Source organism: Rissa tridactyla, chromosome 10 (assembly GCF_028500815.1).
Source record: "Rissa tridactyla isolate bRisTri1 chromosome 10, bRisTri1.patW.cur.20221130, whole genome shotgun sequence".
Taxonomy (NCBI): Eukaryota; Metazoa; Chordata; class Aves; order Charadriiformes; family Laridae; genus Rissa; species Rissa tridactyla.
Genome location: NC_071475.1, coordinates 5,947,254 through 5,969,261, shown reverse-complemented (window position 1 = coordinate 5,969,261; position 22,008 = coordinate 5,947,254). Strand labels below are relative to the sequence as shown.

The following is a 22,008-nucleotide window of genomic DNA, read 5'->3' as shown; positions in this document are numbered from 1 at the left end:
GCAGGGACATCAAGCTGCAGCGTGCACTAAGCGCCAGGGGACCTGGAGGGGGGGGACTGGGCTGCAAGGAGCACTGGGGGACACCAGGGGACACAGAGCTGTGGGGCGCACCCTGTATCCCAGCACAGCAGGGGACATGAGGGCACCCGGGGACGCAGGGTGCTAGGGGCCCCAACAGCACGCTGGGGGACACGGGGTCCTGGGGGGGCTCACCAGGGGACAGCAGGAAGCAGAGGCGAGTGGAGTTCAGCAAGTTTAATGAGCGCAGGACAAACCCCAACCACCCCCCATCCCCCCCTCCCTCCCCAGTGCCCGGCCTGGCCCGCACCCCCCGGGGCAGGCACCCCCCAACGCCCTAGTCGACTTCTTCCATGCTGCTGTAGGAGGGGGCCGGGCGCTCGGCGGGGCTGGCGAAGCGCTCGGGGAGGCCTTCTGCAGCCAGCGCCGGGGCTCCTTCGGGGGCCAGGCCGGATCCGAACGGCACCGGGGGCAGTCCCTGCAAGCAGAAGGCGGGCATGAGAGGGAGACCGCGGGCAGGATAGGGACACCAGGGGCATGAGGGGGACACCAGTGCCCAGCCCACCCCTCTCCCTCCCTGCTCCCAGGGGGGCTGTGGGGGATGCAACCCCTCAGGTGGGGGATCCCACACAGTGTGGAGCAGACACAGCAGCCGGTGCCAGCCCTGGCAGGGGTAAGGCAGCATGCCCAGGGCCCCCGGCGGCAGCCCCCGCCTGCCTGCCTAAGGAGAGCCAGGCTGCAGCACGCTCAGCCCGGCCCCGGTGCTGCTGCCTCTCCCCAGCCCGGCACTCGTGGCCCCGGGGCTGCCGCGGCCAGGGCCGGTCTGAGCAGAGCCCCGCGCCCCAGCACGGGCACCCTGCCAGCCCGGGCGGCAGCAGCGAGCCACGGGGCAGGCTGCCAGCGCCTGCCGGGGTCTAAGGAACGGCACAGGACCAGAGGGGATTTCCAGAGCCCAGAGGGTGTAGCCTGGGCCTCGCTGCCGGCCACCCACCTCCGGGGAGGGCAGGCAGGTGCAGGCAGTGGCTTGTAGGCCCCAAGCCTGGGGCGCCAGCCGGAGCAGAGGTCACCCCACCGGCGCCGGGCACTGACTCAGCCCCACGAGGCCAGCGCCGTGGGCGAGCGGGGGAAGCCGCCGAGCCCCGGGGCTGCAGACAATGAGGCGACTGTTCCAGGACCGGCACCTCATGACCGCGGCACGGCCCCACCAGCCTCCCCGGCTGGGACCCACTCGGCAGGGGGGGGACAGTGTGGCGCACGTGCAAGAGGGGTGCGGGACCGAGGCGGAGGAGCCCTGGGCTCCCCGCTGTCCGGCTCAAACCCCAGCCAGACACCCGGGCGACCCCCTTCCCTGCCAAGCATCCTTCCCACGCCAGCCAAGGACACAGCCGGCGGGACAGCAGCGGAGACGGAAAAGGAAGTCACAGGGCTCTGAAGTCACCTCTCGCACCCAAACACGCCAGAGCAGGCTGAGCCACGCTCAGCCAAGGGCGACACGTCTCAATGTCAGACACCGCTGGAGCCGCAGCCTGCGCCCCGGCCCCATGGGACCGTGCGCTGCCGGCCACACCGGGCTCCCCCTGCCCCATACGTGTCCCACCGGGGCTGCCACCCCATGGCTGGGGAGCCAGAGCCCAGCCTGTGCCCCACAGCACCAGCAGGCAAGAGCTGTCCCCAGAGCCTGCTGCCGCACAGGGTGTACCAGGCACCCTGCAAAGCCCAGGGCAGGGTCACTGTGCCGGCTGGGCCAGAGAGACTCTGCAAGCAGCTGCATCAGGTACAGGAAGGTCACTGGCACCTGCCCTGTGCTGGAGCAGGCTCTGGGGCAGAGTCCCTGCCCCTCTGCGGGGGTCCCATCACACAGGACAGGGATACTGCTTCTCTTTGGAAAACCCGGCTTTATTAACACACCGAGGTCCTGCCTGCGCTCCCCGACCCCATGCCTCTCCCACAGCATGGGCAGCCCGTCCCTTCGCAAATGAGGCACCGCACCACACTCCCCCAGCACAGACCCAGCCCCCCAGACACAGCCAGCTAGGGCTGAGTGGGGACAGCCCCCATGGCGATGGTGGGAGCCAGCAGCCCACAGAGGGGGGTGCTCACCGTGGGCATCCCATCCCAGTTTGCCAGGCTCCGCAGCAGCTGCCTGGGGAAGAGGAGCTGCAGCAGGGCTGAACGGAGAAGCACGCAAGCCCTTGGTGACAAGCCCATTCGGTCCCAGCATGAGAGTGTGACATGCACAGCTCCAGGTGCATAGGCAGCTGGCACCAGGAGGGACGGGGCTGGCCCAGGAGCCATAGGTCACACCAGCCCTGGGGAGCACAAGGTTCTCGCAGCAGCACAGCTGGGAGAGGTGGCCGGACCAGGACCCGTGTCAGGGCATCCTGCCCTTGCTGCAGCCTTCCAGTAGGTCTCTGCTTCTTTCCTGGGAGCCAAACAGAGGTGGTTGATATTCCCAGAGGGCTCCCAGCCCCCGGCCCTGCTGCAGCAGCAACATCCCTCCCTGAGCAGCAGGTAGCCACGAGGTCTGCCCTGCTCCCAGCAGGCAGAACGGGTGAAGGAGGGCTGAGGGACTCCTGGTTCTGGGCTGCACCTTGGCAAGGCAGCGAGCTGCCCACGCAGCCCTGCCAGCTGGCACGGGAGATGCCAGAGCAGACAGGCAGGAGCCGACATCCCCACGCTTCCCTTGGCGAGTCCTTCCTGGCAGTTTCTGTCCTGCCACCTGACATCTTCGTCGCGTAGCATCCTAGGACAGTGCATGCCCCGGCAGCTCTGCTCCTGCAGCTGGCTGCGTGCCTGTGCCTATCTCCAGCGGGTCTGGTAAATGAGCGGGTAGAAGACATTCAGGAAGAGCGCGACAATTGCGGCCGTGGTGGCCAGGACGAAGTATCTGACGCAGCCTTCATCTGGGTGCTGGGGGGTGCCCGGACTCCACTTCTGGCCACGGGGCCTCCAGGAGTTTCTTGCAGGCCTTTGGGGCGCCTCGAGCTGCAACTCTTGTTCTTCAGCCTCCAGTTCCTGCCAGATCAGAGAAGCCTGCGATGTGGAAACCTGCGTCAGCACTTGGAGAACACAATGGGCAACACCCCTCGCCATCCCCCGGGGCAGGCGGCTGCCTGCGAGCCCAGCCCCGTGCCCAGCCAGCCCGCCTCCCCATGCAGCACCGTCGCGGTCGCACCCGCCCCCGCGGCTCTTCGGGGTCTCCGGCACACGGGGCGCAGCCGGGCTCCGGCAGGGCAGGGTCTTCGTAGGGCCGCGGAGCGGGCAACCAGATCCCGATGGAGCCGATGCTCTGGCATTGGTGGGTCCAGGTGTCGAGGGGGCAGGCAGCAGCCAATCACAGCCCAGCTTTTGTGATCCCAACCGGATCCTTCAGATGACAGCAAATCCAGAGCCGGGGGGGGCGGCAGGAGCAGGAGGCACGGTTGCAGCACAGCCAGTCACGGGTCTGCTTCAGCGGGTGGGGATGCTCCGACAGCCAATCGTAGTCCAACTTCCAGGAGGATTATCCGCAGGCAGGCAATCACAGCCCAGCCATTCGGTGATCATGCGGGCCAGCCAATCAGGGCGCAGGTCTCCAGAGGGCACCCAGTACTCGGGAGGGTGGGGGTGGTCCGAGGGGCTCGGGGACTCGCTCAGCCCTGGTGGGATCCAGTGATCCCCCAGCGCTGCGGGGGATCCGGTGCTGCCGAGGGCATGATGAGGCCCGGCGCCATGGGGACACCCGATGAGCCCCGGCGCTGGGGGGGGGTTACAGTGAGCGTCGGTGCTGCCCGGGGCCCCTGAAGGCTCCCAACACCAGTGTGGGATGAGCAGCGCAGCCTTCCTGTTGCCCAGGCCACCAACAGCAAGTGGGGCTGCTCCGGGACACGCAAAGCCCCCCCTCCAGGACAGGAACAGCTCAGGCAGGCAGACACTAACGTGCCAGACAGCCCCTGGCCCCAGAGAGTGGCAGCTCCCGTCCCCCGATGAGAAGGAAGAGCTGGGATGCCTAACCAGTGCTGGACCAAGGGCTGCACGAGCCAGACAGGCCGGGGACCCAGGCCAGAAGGGCCCCACAGGGCACACGTGTGCCACCGTGCCAGACATGAACTGAGCATCATCCTGAATCCCCACGGGGCCACGGGGGTGCTGAGCGCAGAGGGAAGGGCTGCAGGACAGCGATGCCGGGGGGGGGGGGGGGAGGGGCTCGCCAGGTGGGTGCTGCGCTGTGCCCCAACCTGGGCCTTCACGTCTTGACGTTCACGCAAAGATCAGCCCAACCGTTCCCCACCAGTGCATGCCAAAAGCACCCTGCCACCGGCTGGCCCACCCCTCCCTCCCGGGCGGCCCAGCAGCAGAGCTCACTCTGGCAGGTTTCTCGTCAGCACCCTGCGGAGGCTGCCAGGCCTCTGGCTCAGCGCTGGCATTTGCCTTTTTTGCACCTAGCTTGGCCCCAAGCTGGGCCCCAGCAGAAAGTGTCCCCCACCCTGCCTCGAGAGCGGCTGCGGAGGGCAGGATCTCAACGCTTCCCGGCACAGCCAGCTCCTGCTGTACCGCTCACAGCCTTCCTTCGGTGCAGGCCCCGGCGAGGCTGAGCCCCCTTCCTGCCTCCTCTGGTGCCCTCCCACCAACACTCCCACCCTAAAGACGGAAACCAGCTCTCCTGTGGTCCCTCAGGGCAGGGACTATCCCAAGCTCACAGTGAGAACAGGGCAAGACAGGTCCCAACGCCCAGCCAGTGCAAGCTCTTCGGTGTCGAAGAGAGGCAGACATCACACCACAGCTGTGCCAGGCTCTGTGGGTGCTAGCAGAGACAGGCTGGACCCTGCGTGTGGGCATCTGGGCACGTTTCACGGCTCTGTGGCTCCAACAGTGCCAAAAGGGACATGAGCTCTCACCTGGCTAGCAGCAGCTTCGGCAGAGGGTGTGCGCTCAGCTCGGTGGTCTGCGGGGTGCCCTGGCAGGGGTCTCTCCACAGGAGAGTTCCTCCGGCGGTAGAAGAGGACATACGCGTATCTGGTTACCACCTGGCTCTCATCCACGGTGGTGACTGTGCTGTCGTCAAAGAGCCGCCAGCCTGAGAGGAGAGAAGGGTTAAGCAAGCAGAAGGGCCACAGCTGCAGGAGAGGCGGGGCGGCGAGGTCGGCAGATCCTCACCCACGTCACTGCGCTGGCTGTTCTTGTCGTTGGGCAGGCGGGCGTACGCCGTGTAGTGCCCCCCAATCATGCCTCCGTAGTGGTTGATCACAGCGTATAAGTCGTACATGGGCAGCTGCTGCTCGCCCTTCCGGCCGATGCAGAACTTGCTCAGGTCCAGGCTCCTGGGGAGAGACAGGGGGTCAGTCGGGGCAGTCAGCATTAGGCAGCAAGAGGCCAGACTGCAGGGCAGCACAGGCATTTCATCCCCCGGGGTCTCACCGGACGGGGAAGTCCACCATGTCATTGATCTTGTCCCTCCAAATAAAGCTGCGGAAGGAGAAGCGCTTGAGCTGGATAATGAGGACGTTGGGCAGGCGCCATAGCATCAGCTGCTTGGAGGCCTCGCGGTGCTGCTTGCACTTGGGGCAGTACCTAGGGGAAGAGGTATTATTATATCATTACCAGCGCGGGGAGAGCCCCGGGTCTCACAGCCCAGCCCAGCCCAGACTCAAGGTCCCTCACAGGTGGGGCTGACAGAGGGGATGTGGGGGGTCTCAGCCTCCCCTGCCAAGGGAGGCCAGCACAGCCCTGTGGAGTGCTGGCATTGCTCCCTGCTGTCTATTAGCCTCCCTCTCCAGAGCACAGGGAAGGCCAGAGCAACGCTCCAGGCTGCCAGAAGAAGCGTGCAGGCCCAGACAGCTCCTGGGAAACCCCCGCTGCTGTCTGAGCCCACAGGCTGGAACCCACCCCATCACCTTCCTCACCACGCTTCCTCTGGGGCCAGGACTTCAGGCTTGGTGAAGAGATTGAGGCACTGCTCCAGGGTGAAGTGGCCAGCCCGGGCTGCTTCGCTAGCCGAGCCTGGGTCCTCCACGCACTCCAGCTCCTTGGATTCCACCAACACAAACTCCTTGAGGCGCTCATTATTCTTCCACACCAGGGCAAGGGAGCAGTCATCTGTCAGCTCCAGGGGGTTGTCACCTGAGAAGGAGCACACACCTCACACACCTGCCCTGACAGGCTACACCAGGCCACCTTGCTGGGGCTAGAAGTAGTCTTGCCCGTCCCAATACAGCAATCACGCAGCGCTGCCAGGACGGGACAAGTACCCCTCTGGGGCACCTGCAGTGCCCAGTTCACCACCCCAGGGTGGCAGAGGCCCACAGCCAGTGGGGCAAGGTGGGCACAGTCCCTCTCGGTAGCACCTCCATAACCAGCACTGGCTGCGGGTGTCCCATTCAGACATGACGTGACCCACAGATCACAGACTCTCTGTGGATGCAGGAGTTTGAAGGGAATTGGTCTATTTGCTGAGGAGAGCAGGAATGTCATGCCTGAGAAGAATTTCTAGGCAGCGGCTCTATGCAGCAGAGCCCTGCCCTCCTCTGTGCCAGATGCAGCTTCCACCGTCCAGTCCTGACAGTGACACCTGGGTTCACCTTGTGCCATGCAGCCTCTGGCACCCTGGCCAGGCAGATCCACCACCCTACCAGCAACTGCAAGGGATGAAGGTGGCACCTTCTAGGGCTCTGGGCTCACCTTTATCTTCCAGCTTGTGCTCTCGGTTGGCAGCATCGATCTTGTTGATGTAGAACTGCGTGGCGCGGGCACTCAGCGAGTCTGGAGTGTGTTGGTACCCAGGGATGGCAGCTGTGGACAGGCAGGGACAGATCTGCGGTGGCACTGCCTGTCTGCCCTGCGTAGGGGGCCAAGAATTTGCAGTGCCCCCACCCCCATCTCACATGCTACGGCCTTGCAGGCACACAACCACGTGCCCCGTGTCCTTGACTATTTTTAGCAGGCGCCTGCCCCTGGCAAGCTGTGCTCCTCTGCCTGCCTTGCCCCTTCACTGCACATTGCTGCCATCCTGAGACGAGTGTCTGGAAACGTGACAGTCAGGCAGCCGAGCGCAAGAGGCTGCTCCCGTGCAGCTGAGTCAGAGCGAGGGAAACGCTACGCTCACAGCCCCGAGGGGCTCAGCCTGCGCCAGGCTCTGCCCTCCCACGGGACTTGGAGGCTTCTGCCAGCCCTTGCCTTCCCACCACTCCCACAAAAACACAACACTCCAGCCTCTTCCTAGTCAGGTCTCTGGCTCTGCCCCGAGGGCCCTGTCAAGGCAAGACAGAGGATGGGCAGACAGGCATTTCAGGTGAGGCAGTGCTGCCAAAACACAGCTCCCAGGGCCTCACATATGTTCCCAAGGGTTTCCGGACAAAGCTCACAACAGGAGAGGAGATGCTGTGGTGGGAGATCACCCCAAGGAGGGAGAATTGCTCTTGTTTTGTCTTGGGGCTGCCAGCACAGACACGGTTATCACCGCAACATCTCTTACCTTCTGGCTTGAGGGCTCTCTCATAGGACGGCTCCTTCTCGCAACAGCTGTCGCCCTGCGACTCCATGTGCTCGGAGAAGCCCGAATCCAAGCTCAGCAGAGAACTCCTGGCTGCCAGGACCTTGCTCCGGACAGTGCCAGTGTCCCCCAGCTCCGGGTGCAGCTCTGGCAGAGCTGGCGAGAGCGGGGGCTCCTGCAGGAGGCTGGAAGCCCTGTCCCCGTCCCCCAGCTCAGGGGCAGAGGTGGCTGCTGCACAGCTGCTCTTTGCCAGGGGCTCCAGCTTGTCCGGGAGCAGAGGCTGCAGCCCCTGCTCTGGTGACATCCGTCCCAGCTGGAATGGAGGCTGGAACACGCTGACCGAGTACCTGGGCAAGGAGGTGACAGTCAGAGACAGACAGGCACAGGGCCAAGCTCAGCTCCGGGGCAGAAACACCCTCCTTCCCTGGACCCTCACCTTGCATAGCCCTCCAGCAGCTGGGCCAGGCGGGCATAGGTCAGGCGGGACTCCGGCACACTGATGAGGAAGGGGAAACCGATGTTCTCTGGGCGGCACAAAGCCTTGTGGTCTGGCCAGTGTGTTTTCTGACATGCCCTGTAACACAGAGTCCCAGGTGAACCCAGCATCCGCGTCCACCCCGGGCAGGAGCTTGGCAGGGCCAGAGGGATGTGCTGGGGACAAGGGGAACACCACCAGCCAGACTGGCTCCCTCCCAAAGACCAGACCCATCCCACCTCCTCCCAGTGGACTGAGCTCTCCCATCTAACCCTTCAAGGCAGGAGATCATCCCTCCCTGCCATGCGCCAAGTCAACTCACACGTTGCAGTAACCGACTCGATAGCACCTCGTGCAGCGCCTGAGCTTCTCATCCTCAGGCAGTTGCTTCTTCTGGCAGGCAGCACACTTGGCGATGGGGCCGCTGGGCACCTGCGGACGCTGTAGGAGAAAGGACCCATTGGTCAGGGAAGGGCACCCAGGCAGGACAAGGTAGCTCCAGTGGGCATCCATGCTCAACGCAGCTAGTCACTCTTGTGTGCAACTCTCCCCCTCCTGCTCAGCCCCACTCGCAGGCTCAGCCTCTCTGCATGCCTCCAGGCAGTCCCAATATCCCTTCTTACCTGCTGGACCTGCAGCTCCACCACCCGCTCCTTGGCCAGCTCTGGGGACAGCACCTCGAAGCAGAGCAGCAGGTCTGTGGGGGAGACTGTGTCCAACGAGTTGGATGGCAGGAACATGCGGTGGAAGCGATTCTTGATCACCTGGCAGGAAAGCAGTGGAGCAAGACCATGTGAGGGCTGCCCCATACTTCATCTCCTGAGAAAGCCACAGATCTCAGCCCCACAGTGAGCTGCGGGGACAGCAGCACCACAGGGATGCTGTGCTCGGCTCACCAACCCACCAGGGGAGGATGGACACCCCTTGCTCTCCTGCAGTGGCCCAGCCCTCCTAGCAGGGCTCCGCTTGGCAGCACCCTGTGCAGGACACTGCCACCCATGACAAAATCTGTCCCATGGATATGCGGCATATGGCAAGCGACTGTCAGTGGCCATATTCCCTGCAGAGCTGTGGGAACCAGGGTGCCCACAAGAGCAGCCCACGGCTTGCTCCCCAGCTGGAGCACTCTTACCTCTGCCAGGCGCAGGTTCTCTGGTTTCACATGCACACTGTGGGCCACCGAGTCGAGTACCTCCATGGCACTGGAGTTCTCCTTGCTGATACTCACAAGGAACTGCCAGCAAGAAAGTGCCCCATCAGTCACACCACACCAAGGCATGCGGGCCCTTAACACAAGGCTCAGCCTGCTGGCACACAACCAGCTGCCTGGGGCATCTCCAGGAGCCCTCTCAGGCTCCTACCCCAGAGCAGACTGTGTCCTTTACCTTGATCGGTTTCTTGTGCGGCTCCTTTGCAAAGTAGTAGACAGTCAGCACCTTCTGCTTTTGTGGGAGAGGCACAGGGAGGTACAGGAAGGGGTCGAAGGTGATAGACACCTGCAGATGCGAGAGCACATTCAGTTGTGGGAAGTGCTTGTGGCTGAGATCAGTGGGGCAGCAGCCCCAGAAGACCTGAGATCGAGCCTTGCCCTGTGACCTGTGCTCTCTGAGGGTCAGAAGCCTGCTGCTGCACAGCCAGGACAGGAACAGACCCTCCAAGGGCTGCCCTACCTTGGAACACACTGGGCACACCAGCTTGGATTTGTACTGGCCCTGGAAAAGGTCCACAATGAAAGAGTCGTTCCTCATCTTGTGTCGTTGCCAGGCCTCCTCAGCTACCACCTATGGGGAAAGAGGGGTCAGCACTATGCTAAACCACCCAGGCTAGGGCTGCTCTCCCAGTGGCTTTGGGGAAGGACATCCTCACCTCGTCGGGCCTCCCATCTGAGTCAACAGTTTCTGTATAGGGCTTGTTCTGGATGCGGTTGAGGTCCTCGTGCAGGCCATCAAGTAGGAAGGCCATGAACTCCTGAGCATCATGCTGGGCATAGCCAGTGAACTGACTGGCCTTGCTGGCCACGATTGCCTGGGGAGAGCACAGTAGTCAGAGCTGGTCAGCAGCCCCCTGGCAGCACTGCCAGTCCGACACACAAAGCCTGGCTGCACCCACCCACACCCACCTAGCTCTCAGTGGCACCAGCAGGGCATCCAGGTGCCCACAGAAGAGTGGTGGGGACTCACGGCAGTGCTGGTGACTGCGGCCCTACCTTTAGTTTAGAGGGCTGGAAGGCATGGTGTGTGCCCTTCCACAGCGCTCGCAGCAGCATGGCAAAGCCAATGGCCAGGCGTCCCCCAGTCCCCAGGGGGTTGTTATAGTTGATTTCCGACTCAAAGGACCGATCTGTAAGAGACACAGGAGAGCGAGGGTGCCACCGGCTGCACCATCCGAGTGACAGGGCTCTGCTGGACTCTCAGTGTGGGCTCACCATGGAAGTAGTCGCGCAGCTCCCGGGTGTTGGACAGGGACTGGATGACGCTATTCATGAAGCAGGTGTTGCCAAGGTTCACCAGCCCTGTGAAGCCGGGCAGGCACACCTTCTTCTTCTCGTCCTCATCCTCATCATCCTCCACACTCTCAGTGCTCACAGGGCTGTGTGTCATTGGTGGCACCATGCACGTCGGTTTGGGCTGCCAAAGAAGAGGAGGGTGTGAGAGTGCTGCGCTCGGGGGGTCTCTCTGGGAACACCGGAGGAAACCAAAAGCCAAGGCATCCCTCAGACATGGCTGGGCTGGAGCCATCATGCCATCTCCCACCAGGACTGGGACAGACAGGCCAATTGCTGCCCCCAGTCCTGCCAGCTATGACTGAGGAGTGCTGCCTTCTCTTCCAGAAACAGTCTGCCAGTCCCCAAAGCAACACCAGGGAGGTGGAGTCCCACAAGATGGACAAGTGGGCCCCCCTTTCCCCCTGCCCAGGTCAAACCCCATGCAGACCTACTCACCGAGGGGATGTGGGGCTCTTGCTTCACTGCCACATGCTCTGGGGCTGTACGAGCTGCCACACCATCCAGACTCCCATCTTCCACACGCGGTTTCTCTTTGTCGCTGGCTCGGGCCTCCTCCTTGCTGGACAGGGGATGCTGGTTACTGCCAGGGGGGTTCTTGTCCAGAGGGGTAGGGCCTGTAGGCATGGCAACCTTTGCACCACCCACTGCACCTTAAAAAGGGGGAAGGGTGGGCCTGTGGTTAGCAGCACCATGCGCTGCCCACGGCGGGGCTGAGCCACTTGGTCCATGCTCGCACACAGGCTCTCTCCTATGCCTCTTCCCCATGAACAAGGGGAACAGCAATGCCCTTCCCCTAGAGCTTGGCTTGGCTTGCCTTGCCCTAAACCTCTCCTGCCTACACCCACTAAGCCCCCCTCCTTCCCCACAACCCTGCACCGGACAATCTGGCACGATCTGGCTGCTGCCAGGAGTGAGGAGGGCCCATGCCCTGCTAGGGTGCAGCAGGCAGGCAAGACAAAAAGGCAGGGTGCAGACCTCGTGTGGCTGGAGCCTCCAGCCCCCCCCAGCGCTGGCTCTGGCGTTTCTTCAGGCAGACGTCGATGCGAGACACCATGAAGTTGTATGTGCACTGGTCCGGATCAATAAGGTTCCTGCAAGACACCCAGCAAGTCAGGGGTGCCCCAGACCCCCCAGCAGCCTCAGACATGCCAAAGCCTCTGCAAGGTAGTGCCATGGACGCCAGGCATTAGGGACCCAGTTAGCACCAACCCTGAGGTGGGCCTGGCAAACAAGGGCAGAAACCCTTGAGCCTGGATAACATTGAGCACACAGAGGGCCCCCTTCCTGGCAGATTCATTCTGCTTGGCTCCACATGCCCCTCCCACTGGACAGCCCACCCCAAATGCACATAGGCTGGTCTGGCTCCATCCCCAAGAGCTCCGGAACGGGCTGGGGGGAACTGCAGGCAAGGAGGCACTGGGATTTCCTCCCCTGCAAGCCACCACACAGAGCCAAGGCAGCCTGGGCTTGGGGCATTAGTGCAGCATGGCGTAAGGGAGACCCCCAGGTGCAGAAATGAGCGTTCCTTGCACAGACGTGCCAGCCAGGACTGGCTCCTGCTCCAGCTCTGCACTCTCAGCACCCTTGCCCTGGTGTGGGCTAGAAGGATAGAAGCCATACCTGAGTTTCACCTGCCACCGGAACACTGTGTGAGGCCCACAGCCAGGATGGAGGCGAAGGAAGTTTGTGTCGCTGCAAAGAAATTGGGAGCGAGTGAGAAGAAGTGAACGAACAAGTAACCCGGCCATAGTCCGGAGCTCCGCAGCAGCTTGGCACTGTCCCGAGGCATGTCGGTACCTCGTCTGGAACAGCAGCGTGAAGTCTTGCTCCCGGAACAACACCTTGGATGTCTCCTTGTGGATCTCCTTCACGTAGACGTGCACCACCACCAGGTCATTTCCCTTCTCGTATGAGTCATTCTTGACAAAGGTCAGGCTCACAACAGGCTCTGGCTCTGAGCAAGGAAAGCCATGGAGAGAGATATTACCTTCTTTGCGCGCCGAGGCAGCACTGCAGGCTGACCCAGGAGAGGTCCTGAGCAGATGAACTTTCCCAACCAGGCTGACCGCTGGGCTCCAGCCACTCACCATCAGCTGCTGCTTCCAGAGCCACGTCATCCTTGGACCAGTCCCTCTTCTCACTGTCTCTGCCCAGGGGAGGGGTGGCCACTGGGACAGCCTTAGAGCTCTCTCCCAGGACAGCTGTACAGTCCCGGCCCCGCAAGGCCTCGGCAGGGCTGCCTGGCTGCAGGACCCTCTTCTCCACACAGGTGGCAACACGGTGGGGGAACACCTCTGTGGTAGCCGTGAGAGGTGGCATCTCCACAGGAACGGTCTCCTTGGCCAAAACCACGGCCTTTCAAAACAGAGGGACATGGTAAAAAACAGACACCATCACCCCCAAGCTGCCCTGGCTCATCCGCTGTGACTCCTGCCAGACAGGCAGGCACAGCCCCATGCCACCCATTTCCCCCACACATCCCATGCTCGGCTCAGCCTCCTTAGCACCAGAGCACACGCTCAGCCCAGCAACTGCAGGGTCCCCATGTCACCCTCTTCTCCACCACAGCCAGGCCCATGCCAACCCCCACAGAACACCGGAGCCCATCTCGTCGGCATTGATGGGTCCCTGTGCAAGCAGCATCCTCTGCACGGGGGCTGAGAAGCAGGGGTGCCCCGTTTGGCTGGGTGCTAAGTACCTTCTCCAGTGGCGGTGCGAGGTCTGTGAGGGCTGTAGGCCCATCGACCTGGCTGGCTCTGCCATTGCGGCGGCTGCCTGCCCTCCCGCTGTGCCCTTTGCTGGGCTCCATGCTCCCAGTGACTCTGGCATTTGGCCCCTCTTCAGTGGGAGCCACTTTGAGGTATACTGCCCGCTTGGCGCTGGGGCCGCTCTGTGTCCCTGGGCTGGCTGGGCTTTTCCCTCCCAGGGCCTCGCTTCTTCCCGGAGCGCGCTTGGGGTTGGAAGGCTCCCGCCGGGACCTCGGTGTCTCTGTGCCTTCAGCCCTCAGCTCTTCAGGGGCCAGCTCTGCAGAAGCAGCCTTCTCCTTCCCGTTCTCCCAGCATGCAGCCCCTTTGGTCAGCTCTTTGGATCCATCTTTCCTTCTCTTCTGTGAAAAGCAGTGCAGCACAGTGGGAAGGTATCCAGGCAGCAGCACCTCTCATGCTCTTTGTCAGCCCCTCACCCTCACTCGCCCTTCCCCAAATGCGCTAGGGCTCTGCTCCAAAACCTGGAGAGTGTGGGGCAGGCAGGAACAGGGGTACGATGACATTGCCCTCCCTGGGACAGAGGCAAGGCACAGAGGCAGTGGCCTCTGGAAGCACGTGGATGCAGGATGTGCCCCACATTGCTCCCTCAGCAGCTCAAGAGCAGGGAGTGAAACCCTCACCCCAGCTCCCCCGGGCTCCGTAAGCTCCTCAAAAGGTAAATCCTCCCCTTCTCACCAGAAGCGAAGACCAGGTATGCAGCGGGATCTTCTTCTGAAGCACAAGCTGTAGAAAGTCGCCCTTCTTGCACTGGACCTTGCTGCAGGAGCTCTCAATCTCCTCATAGAACTGACAGCTCCACTGGCGCCCGTCTGCAAGCAGAGGGGGACAGGCACCTCAGGCAGCGCTCCAGAGAGCTGTCACCTAACCCACAGCCCCCTTTCACCTGCCTCAGGGATCAAGGGAACGCTCATCCAGAGCCAAGGATGCTGCAGGCAGGCTGCCACCATACCCCAGGAGCCTTCAGGGTAATGCCAGCTTTCCTGGATTTGCTTTGTACATCTGGCTGGCCTCCTTCCCAGAGGGAAGGCCCTGGGCCTCTCTGCCCTCAGGGGCATGGTCGCTTTTCCAAGGGATACCCATGACTGACTCAGTCACCCTAGCAAGCAGGGGACAGAGATGCACCAGCGCAGCAGTGGGCACTTGCTCGCTTGGCGCAGAGGCCAGCTCCTGCCCTCCTCAGCTCTACACTCTTCTTCTTTTACACTGCTCTTGTATCAGCCCTGCCTGCTGGCTGAAGCTGTGCCAGCTGACAGCGGGGCACTGCCTCTGAAGGAAAAGTTTTATGCCTGCCTGGATCAGCCCCACTTCTAGCTGCGCCGAGCCCAGCTGACGAAACATCTGCAGCAGTCCCTCCACTCCCCATACCTGGTAGTTTGACCACACAGTCCGTGTCAGTGAAAGCAGCATCCACATCCTCCACCTTCAGAGCTCCGCTGCCCAAGTTCAGCTTGACGATGATCTCATCAGCGTTCTGCTTCCAGTCCAGCAGCAGCTCTAGGAAGAGGGAGGGAAGTGTCACACACTTGCTGGGGCACGAGCCTGCAGTGCCCACGCCTTGGCTGGGGAACGAGAGCCTGAATGCACGCTCAGTTCAAGGAGGTCGACGCAGGGAACACAGGTCATGCCAATCAAACAGGAAGCTTGCAACCTGCTCTCATCAGACAGGCCACAAACAAGAGCACAAGTTGTGGCAGGGCAGGTGAATGCTGGTGGGAACTAGAGAGATCAGAAAGGCAGCGCTGCTCTCAGCCCCATCACGTGCAGCAGCAGTGGCTGGGAAGAAGGGGTGGCTCCTGCCAACTACAAAGCAATTGCTGCTTTCCCCAGGGAACGAGGAAGCCACAGAATTACTCTGGGGATTCAAGTGGACTCTGCCCACAACCAGAAATTGCCACTTCCTCTTTGCATATGCAAACTGAGCAGCCCAGCTGCTACCACGAAAGCACTGTACTCCTGCCAGGTGAGCACTGTTACCACGACTGAAACACGGGTGGTTGCCTGGCCAGCCGGGCAAGAAGGCCACATCCAGGAAGAAAATGGTGTGGCAGTGTCACTCCACTGCAGGTAGAACGCCCACCAGGTGCCTGCCAGGCTCCAGGTCTGGCCCTGCGGTGTTCTGAAGTCTTCAAGGCAAAAAGGTGATTTATATCACCTTAATTTCAGTCAGGTTAATTCTGCCCTCTGTGGCATAAGGGTATCCTACTCCATCTGCCCTCAAAGCAGACCTGGATCAAGGCAGAAACAGTCATCAGCACTCACTGGGTGACATGGATTGGGATTTTCCCAGCCCAGCCCAGCTCCCTGCTCAGAAACAAGCAGGACAGATGTGCTCAGCAGCACCATGACACCTGCGTCAGAAGCAGCCTGCCATGTGCTGAGGGCCTCTTCCTTGCAGACAAGCCCTTCCCAGCCATGTGCATCCTTCCAGGCCCCTGGGAAGACTGCATCCTGTTAAAACAAACGCTGTGGCAAGGAGCACTCAGGTTAGTTCTGCTCAACACTTGAGCATGGGACAACGACAATGTGAGAGTTTCAGATCCCTCGGCAAGGGCACTCCATGGCCATGCACTGACAGCTGACGCACACCTTGACTTACCCTCCTCTGAGTCCTTCTCCTGGGCAGTCTCAGCCTGCTCGAGCTCAGGGTGAGACACTGGTGGGCAGAGAAGCAAAGTGCAGGCAGGTCTGTCATTCCGTTATCTCAGAGCATGGGCCAGCACGCTGATGCCCAAAATCTCAAACGCCACCTCTTTATCCCCTGAACCTCTGTCTAGGCATCCTGCATGTGCTGTTCATTTTCCTCCTCTGCTTCCTCACACCTCTCCCTTCCCTGGAACGCTGCCTGGGGCACCACAGCAAGTCAGCTCCCAGCACCACTGCTCTGGGCCACACCACCATATCTCAGTCTAACCAGCACCCCAGTAGAAGCAACACAACATCGCTGCACTGCACAGACAGCGCTGCTTTGAGGCATGTCTCAGTGTCGAGCTTGTGGTAACCGGGCTGTGTGCCCCTGCTCAGCGCACCGGGCCCTCAGCCTCCAGGCATGCAGAAGAGTCCTGCCTTGATCAGACAGGGAGAACCTGATGTTTGGTCATGCTCAAACCATTCAAACAAATTCTGCTGTAACAAGAGAACCACACAGCCCAGCTGCACTTTAGCATTCCCATTCCAGCACAAGCTACCAGTGTCCGCAGCCAAAACCTCCTTCCAGATCAGGCTGGGGAACCAAACTGACCTGACACCTAATCCCTGCTCCCCACAGGATTACCTCCAACAGCCAGAAGTGTCTCATGGCCTGCTCCACCCCCACAGGGCAGTGAGCTCTGCCAGGCAAGGGGCTCAAAGCAACAGCACGCTGTCCTGGAGCAGAGAAACAGCAGCAACGGGAACTGTGGTCTCCACCCTGGAGTGCTCAGAGGGCTGTCACTGCCTCCCTTGATGGGCTACAAACCAGTAGGAAACCTCTGCTGACCACCACAGTCACTGGTGCAAAGGTGTCAGTGGGGCTGGCAGCATGGTAAGCACTGCAGCGGTACTGTCTGAAGGATCTACAGCTCGTTCCATCCCTCACCACCCCTGCACAGAGGGGACAGAGGCAGCGTGGCTGCACTGCAGCCCCTGGGAAGGCAGAAGCCCCCTGCATCAGAAGGTGCGGAGGGTCAGGCCTTACCAGAGATACAGCACACCTCCCATGTGAGACGAGGTGCAACGCTGCACTCTCTGCACTCTGGGGTTTTGCATCGGGGACTGCAGCTGGCTGCTCCAGCAGAGACCTCAGCAAGCGCTCATTTACCTTGGCCTATAAAACACCCTGTGATTTTGAGGTTACAACAGTCATAATGGAGCAGGCAGAAAAATCGAGCAATTTCCCAGGGCTGCAGGAACTCTTGCCTGCATCCTGCCCGCAGGCATTACCTGCCCCACACCAGAGCCTGCACCTGAAGCATAGTTTTCATCATCAGATACACACAGCTACAGAGGGAATTATTCCACAGCAACTATTCCACTTGAGCCACACCTTGCCCTGACACAGAAGCTAAAGCACCAGCCCCACCCACAGGCCCCGCACTTGGCGGGCGCTGTCAACACTGTGTCGCTGCTTTGCAGCATCTGGCCTCGGCAAACGGATGGGGAAGCAGCACTGCCTCCAGCTGCAAAAGCACCCACCGGCTTCAGTCCCACTGCCTCTGGATCAGGGCAGCTCTGCCTCAGCCAAAAGCAGAGTCTAGAAACAACCACTGAGGCCAACTCCAGGCTCAAGGTAACAAAGCCACAGGTTCGACCTTCCTCACATAGCTGGGGCTAAGTAGCGCGCGAAGGAAGGAGGTTACAGGTCCAGGGAGGACACTCTGTCGAAGAGGATCCCACATCATACGGTTTACCATCAGCTGCAGGAAGCGATTAGTTAAATCTGCTTATCCTGCAGCAGATGGCTGCAAGGCTCCCACCCTGCAGGGCCGAGAAACCACAGGCCTGCTCGCCACAGCGCTGCCGAGGGGCTCTCACCTTCCTTGCTCTCCTGGTTGGCTCGATCCTTCTGCTTCTTCTTGTTGGCGGCATCATCCAAGCCCCGAGACACTCTCCTCTGGCCAGGGGCATTGGTGCTGCTGGACATTTTCTGCCGTTTGGAGGACACAAACGGCCCACCGGGGTCGGTAATGGAGTCTGGGTCAGGGGTGCGACGTTTTCTTCCTGGCCCAGCTATCTTGGCGACTCTCTGTGGTCAAACTCTCTGGCAAGGAACTAGTGGCCTAAAGAGAGGAGAGAGCAAACGTGGCAGGAGGAGCAGGTGGAGAAGGCCGAACAACATCAGGATCTGCTCTCTGCCCCAGCGCCAGACCCTCCCAGGGCTGGTGCCCTGACACGACCTCCACTGCAGCTTTTATGGGAAGCCCCATGCAGAGCTCAGTGAGGAAACCTACCTCATCACAGCTGTTACAACGCTTACTGCCAAAAGCATGGGCTTGTCAGAGCTCCCAAGATACAACCAGGGGTCTTCCGTATGTGGCACTCATTAAAAACCTGGAAAGCAATTGTCATGCTCATGGCTCCCACTACAGCAACACTGGCCCAGAGGAGCCGCCGGCGCTAAGAACACCCAGAGGCAGAGCCGAGGGCGAGGACATGGGGAGGCCCCAGTCTGCAAAATCGAGCCTCCAGGGTCAACTGGGGCAGCCCGCCCCACAGCTTGGGGCGGCAGCTATTTCAGTCAAACAGTGTCCCATGTAAGAGGGCGGGAACGGGAGCGAGTAACGCCCTAAGAAGGAAGAAAGGGGAGAAGCAGGAGCAGGCCTGGGACAGTCTCCCGTGACAGATGAGAGCAGAGCTCCCTGGCAAGAAGAGAGTTCCTCCCCCTCCCGCCCACCAGCTGGGAGCTTAACCAGCATGACTGCACCTTGCATATTCATCTCTCCACCGGTTTACAGACAGTGCCAGCGGGGCCTGGCCTGGAAACAGGACACCTCTACTCTGCCTGCCCCGGGGAGAGGGCAGGGCGGGCAGGGTGCTCCCCCCTACCGCCTTAGACTTGCCCTCCCAGGAAGAGCCAGCTCCCTGACAGGGTCTGGGAGCTCCTGGCCCAAGGGCTGGTCTCAGTTTCACCCTCCGGTGTTACGGCTTCCATAGAGGAGCTCGAACAACCTGCTGAAGACAGTCCTGCTCGAGGTGCCTCCGTGAAGGTGGCAAAAGCAGGGAGCTGGGAAGCTTTTTCCCTTGCCCTCACCCCAGTAGCGTTCACCGGTCTGCTGGGGTTTGCTGCAGGAGAGTACATCCAGCTGCATGGATCCCACCCATCCCCAGGTGCCAGTAGCAGGTCCTGGTGCACCGATTCACACCCCATCCCACAGCCCTGCTCCCATCTGAGGACACAGGGCATCTTGGTCTAGCCCAGCTCCGCTGAGTCTACCTCTCCCTCTGGAGTTCCCCATGCCCTCAGGAATAGCCTGTCCTGCCCTCACCCTTGTACAAAGTGCAGACCCCACAGCTCTGCTCGTGTATGGCCGGGAACAGGAGGCACCTCCAAGGGAAGCTCTCGGTTGGAGGGAGGATGCTGGCAGCTCTGCAGGGCGTTTGTGTTCTAGAAACACTCAGGGCAACAAGTAGCCACAAACATGGAGTCGTAGCCACAAACTGCAAGGAAGCCCAGAGAGCAAAGCAGTCCTGCCCTGCCCTCAGCTCTAGCAAAGCCAGCCCCATGACAGGCGCTGAGCTCAAACCCTTTATCTTCAGGCCAACCCACCCTTTTAACCAAGAGCCACCAAAGGCAAGCAAAAAGGCCGAGCTCTGAGTCCAGCCTGGCTGCCTGGCACAGGCAACTCCCACCACCCGCAGCAGAGGGGCCCAAAACAACCTGGAGACCAAGACGCTGAGCAGGGCTCAGCATCAGCCCCAGAGAGCTTGAAAGAGTGTGGGAGGACAGCAGTGCCACCCGCAAGCTGCTACACACACTGGGTCTCCCGGGGACGCCGCAGCACCTCTGGCTGCAGAGGGGATGGGAAGAGCCCCTCGCAGTGGCAAACGTGGCTGTGGTTCACAAGGCTGGGCTTCTGACGCCAGCAGGCTGCTGCTGCCAGCGGCATGCTGTTGCTCAGCTCCCGACACCACCAACACTAAAACGCGCCGGCTACAGATGCTTCCCAGTGGTGAGAAAGCTAACCTGGCTTGGCAAACATAGGAAAGCATTTTTTGCTGAATTTCTTTTGCCTCTAGGGTGAGAACTCCAAGAGGAGCGGGAGACAAGAAGCAGCAACTGCTTCATGCAGAACCAGGCAGAACTCCATCACCTCCTTCCTGTGCCTCCAAAGGGGTGGTATAGGATAACTGCTGGGCAGGGTGACATCAGGCTCTGAGAAGGGTCCTGGAGGGCTGAGAAAGGATCATCCTCTGCCCAAGAAAGGGTGAGGAGGAGTGCCAGGGTCACGTGTCTGCTGTCACTCCTCTGGGAGAAGCTTGCTGCTCTCACGCCTTACTAAGGGCCTGGCTCCCTCGGGTGCTTTACCGACAGTTATTCTTAACAGCAGGCAGGAACCAAGCGGGGCTGGAGCTCTGCCTGATTCCAGCTGCCAGACTGATGGCAGCTTGAGGCCGCTGTGGGCACTATGGGGTTTTGGATGAGTAGAGGCAAACCACAGGTTATTCCCATTCACCTATTCTAACCCCTGAAACTTTCTGCCTCTCTGCCATCAGGAAACATGCAGCCAGGCAGGACATTCAGCCCCCAGGTGTGCAGGGGCACAGAGCTTTTGGCATTACTAATGTCGGCACTATAGGAGCTGCTGCAGGGGAGAGATGGTGAAAGGCCGCCCTGGCTGGATGCCAGGTGTACCTCCGAGAAGCACCTGATGGGCTGGGCGCTTGTACGAAACCTTGCTCCATTATTCTCTGAGCCGCGAAAGCCTGGCCATGCTACCGAGAGAGGAGGTGCCTCCTTGCCCTCTGTTCTCCCAGCCTTTGTGCCGGTGCGAGCACCCACGTGGTTGCAGCGCGTACTGGACCAAGACAACAGCCAGAGCGAAACTATTTCCTGACATGTTTGTCTTAGCCTAGAGCAGTTCCTCAGCCCAGTTCATGCTGGGGCTGCACAAACATTTTCACTGGCCAAAGGAAAGGGAGAACTCAAGAATGGGACCAAAGGGCCACAGAGAAGGGCCGCCTCTTCCCATGGCAGTGCCAGACTGAGCTAGTGTAAGTGCTCAGTGAACAACAGCAGAAGATGCCCAACAAAATGCACTTTACCCCCCACGTTTGGGGCACATGTAGCACTTGGCAGGAGGAGGTGCCCTGGTTTGTGCCTGCAGCACCTCCCCCTCAGCAGCCAAAGGCCTTTATTGGGGTAGTTGTGGGCTGTGGCTATCCGCCAGCATCATCCTTCCACAGACTTTTGGCTCCTCCATATCCCAAATAGAGCCAACAGAAACACTTCCTTCATGCACACAAGTACTTTTGTCACCTGCTCCATATTCCCCCGAGAGATCAGAAGTCTCAAGGCTGAAGCTCATCTCTTACTACAGTTCCTCAGCGTGCCTGACACACAGGCTGAGCCAGGACAAGCACAGAGCTGCTTGGGGCGGGCACCCAACCCAGCACTGCCACACAGAATGTTTCCAACCCGCGTGGAAATCCCCGTGCCAGCAGCTAGCCCTTACAGCCACGCTGCCTAGGGAGCCCGGCAGGCCCAGCCCCCCGCCAGGCCCTGACAAGTCTCTGGGGAAGACGAGTCTGACCAGACAGCAGCCGGCGGCGGGCCCCTGGCCTGCCCTGCGCTGCTGCCGGGCCTCAGGAGAGGGGAAAGGGACAGGGAACGGTACTTCTGCCCAAGGGCCCGCAGCCCGCAGGCCCCAGCAGTGCCCCCGCGCAGGCAGAGCATCAGGCCACGGCAGCGGCCCAGCCCCGCGGCTGCCGCGCCCCCCGCCGCCCGCCAAGCCCTCTCGCCTCGGGCCCCTCTCACGCCGCCATCCACCGCCGCCTCCTCCCACACCGCCTCGCTCCCCGCCGCCCCGGCCCTGCCTCCCGCCGCCGCGGCTGCGGCTCCGGCCCTCGCCCCAGCCGCCGCTCGCCGCCCCGCACGGCCCCGCCGCCGCCGTCCCGCCCCGCACTCACGGCCCCGCCCGCCGCTCCGGTCTGTTTTGTTTCGGGACGAAGTTCCGTAGCGGGCCGACTCAGGAGACAGGCCCGAGCCCGTGACGCACTTCCGGAAGCCGGCGGACGAACCCACGTGACGCGGAAGCGCGATGACTGGGGGGGAGGCGGTCACGTGACGCGGGGCGGGGCCGGC

The 22,008-nt window shown here is 61.4% G+C and overlaps 1 protein-coding gene across 14 annotated transcripts; it reads right to left on the bottom strand.

The window, feature by feature from the left end:
• Positions 1-309: 309 nt before the first annotated feature.
• Positions 310-21,954, bottom strand: USP19 (ubiquitin specific peptidase 19). Of its 14 annotated transcripts, none has more exons than XR_008468670.1 (29): positions 21,834-21,954; positions 18,158-18,257; positions 17,742-17,986; positions 15,829-15,885; positions 14,598-14,726; positions 13,908-14,041; positions 13,166-13,573; positions 12,555-12,822; positions 12,265-12,421; positions 12,088-12,159; positions 11,443-11,558; positions 10,903-11,117; positions 10,387-10,588; positions 10,168-10,301; positions 9,828-9,986; positions 9,632-9,742; positions 9,347-9,457; positions 9,094-9,195; positions 8,585-8,725; positions 8,284-8,402; positions 7,923-8,060; positions 7,469-7,833; positions 6,676-6,786; positions 5,901-6,117; positions 5,416-5,568; positions 5,155-5,318; positions 4,896-5,074; positions 2,119-3,051; positions 363-496 (listed from the first exon to the last, which is right to left on the bottom strand). XR_008468670.1 is itself a non-coding variant. In XM_054215971.1 (28 exons), exons 3-28 carry the CDS (start codon positions 17,848-17,850, stop codon positions 356-358), a joined length of 4,212 nt encoding a protein of 1,403 aa, XP_054071946.1. In that variant the 5' UTR covers positions 17,851-17,986; positions 18,158-18,257; positions 21,834-21,954; the 3' UTR covers positions 310-355. The 14 variants fall into 14 exon arrangements, 12 of the variants coding, with proteins under 12 accessions (XP_054071946.1, XP_054071950.1, XP_054071949.1 ...); XR_008468671.1 differs by lacking the exon at positions 363-496 and adding an exon at positions 3,180-3,755 and having other exon boundaries at positions 2,928-3,051; XM_054215971.1 differs by lacking the exon at positions 2,119-3,051 and having other exon boundaries at positions 310-496.
• Positions 21,955-22,008: the final 54 nt, after the last annotated feature.

Excerpts from the sequence above, each read along its gene's own strand:
- USP19 (XM_054215963.1), bottom strand. The coding sequence starts at position 17,850 with ATGTCCAGCAGCACCAATGCCCCTGGCCAGAGGAGAGTGTCTCGGGGC. Across the intron at positions 14,727-15,828 it reads GGAGAAGGACTCAGAGGAGG|AGCTGCTGCTGGACTGGAAG; the intron begins GTAAGTCAAGGT and ends CCCTCTTCCTAG. Across the intron at positions 14,042-14,597 it reads CTGTGTGGTCAAACTACCAG|ACGGGCGCCAGTGGAGCTGT; the intron begins GTATGGGGAGTG and ends CTCTGCTTGCAG.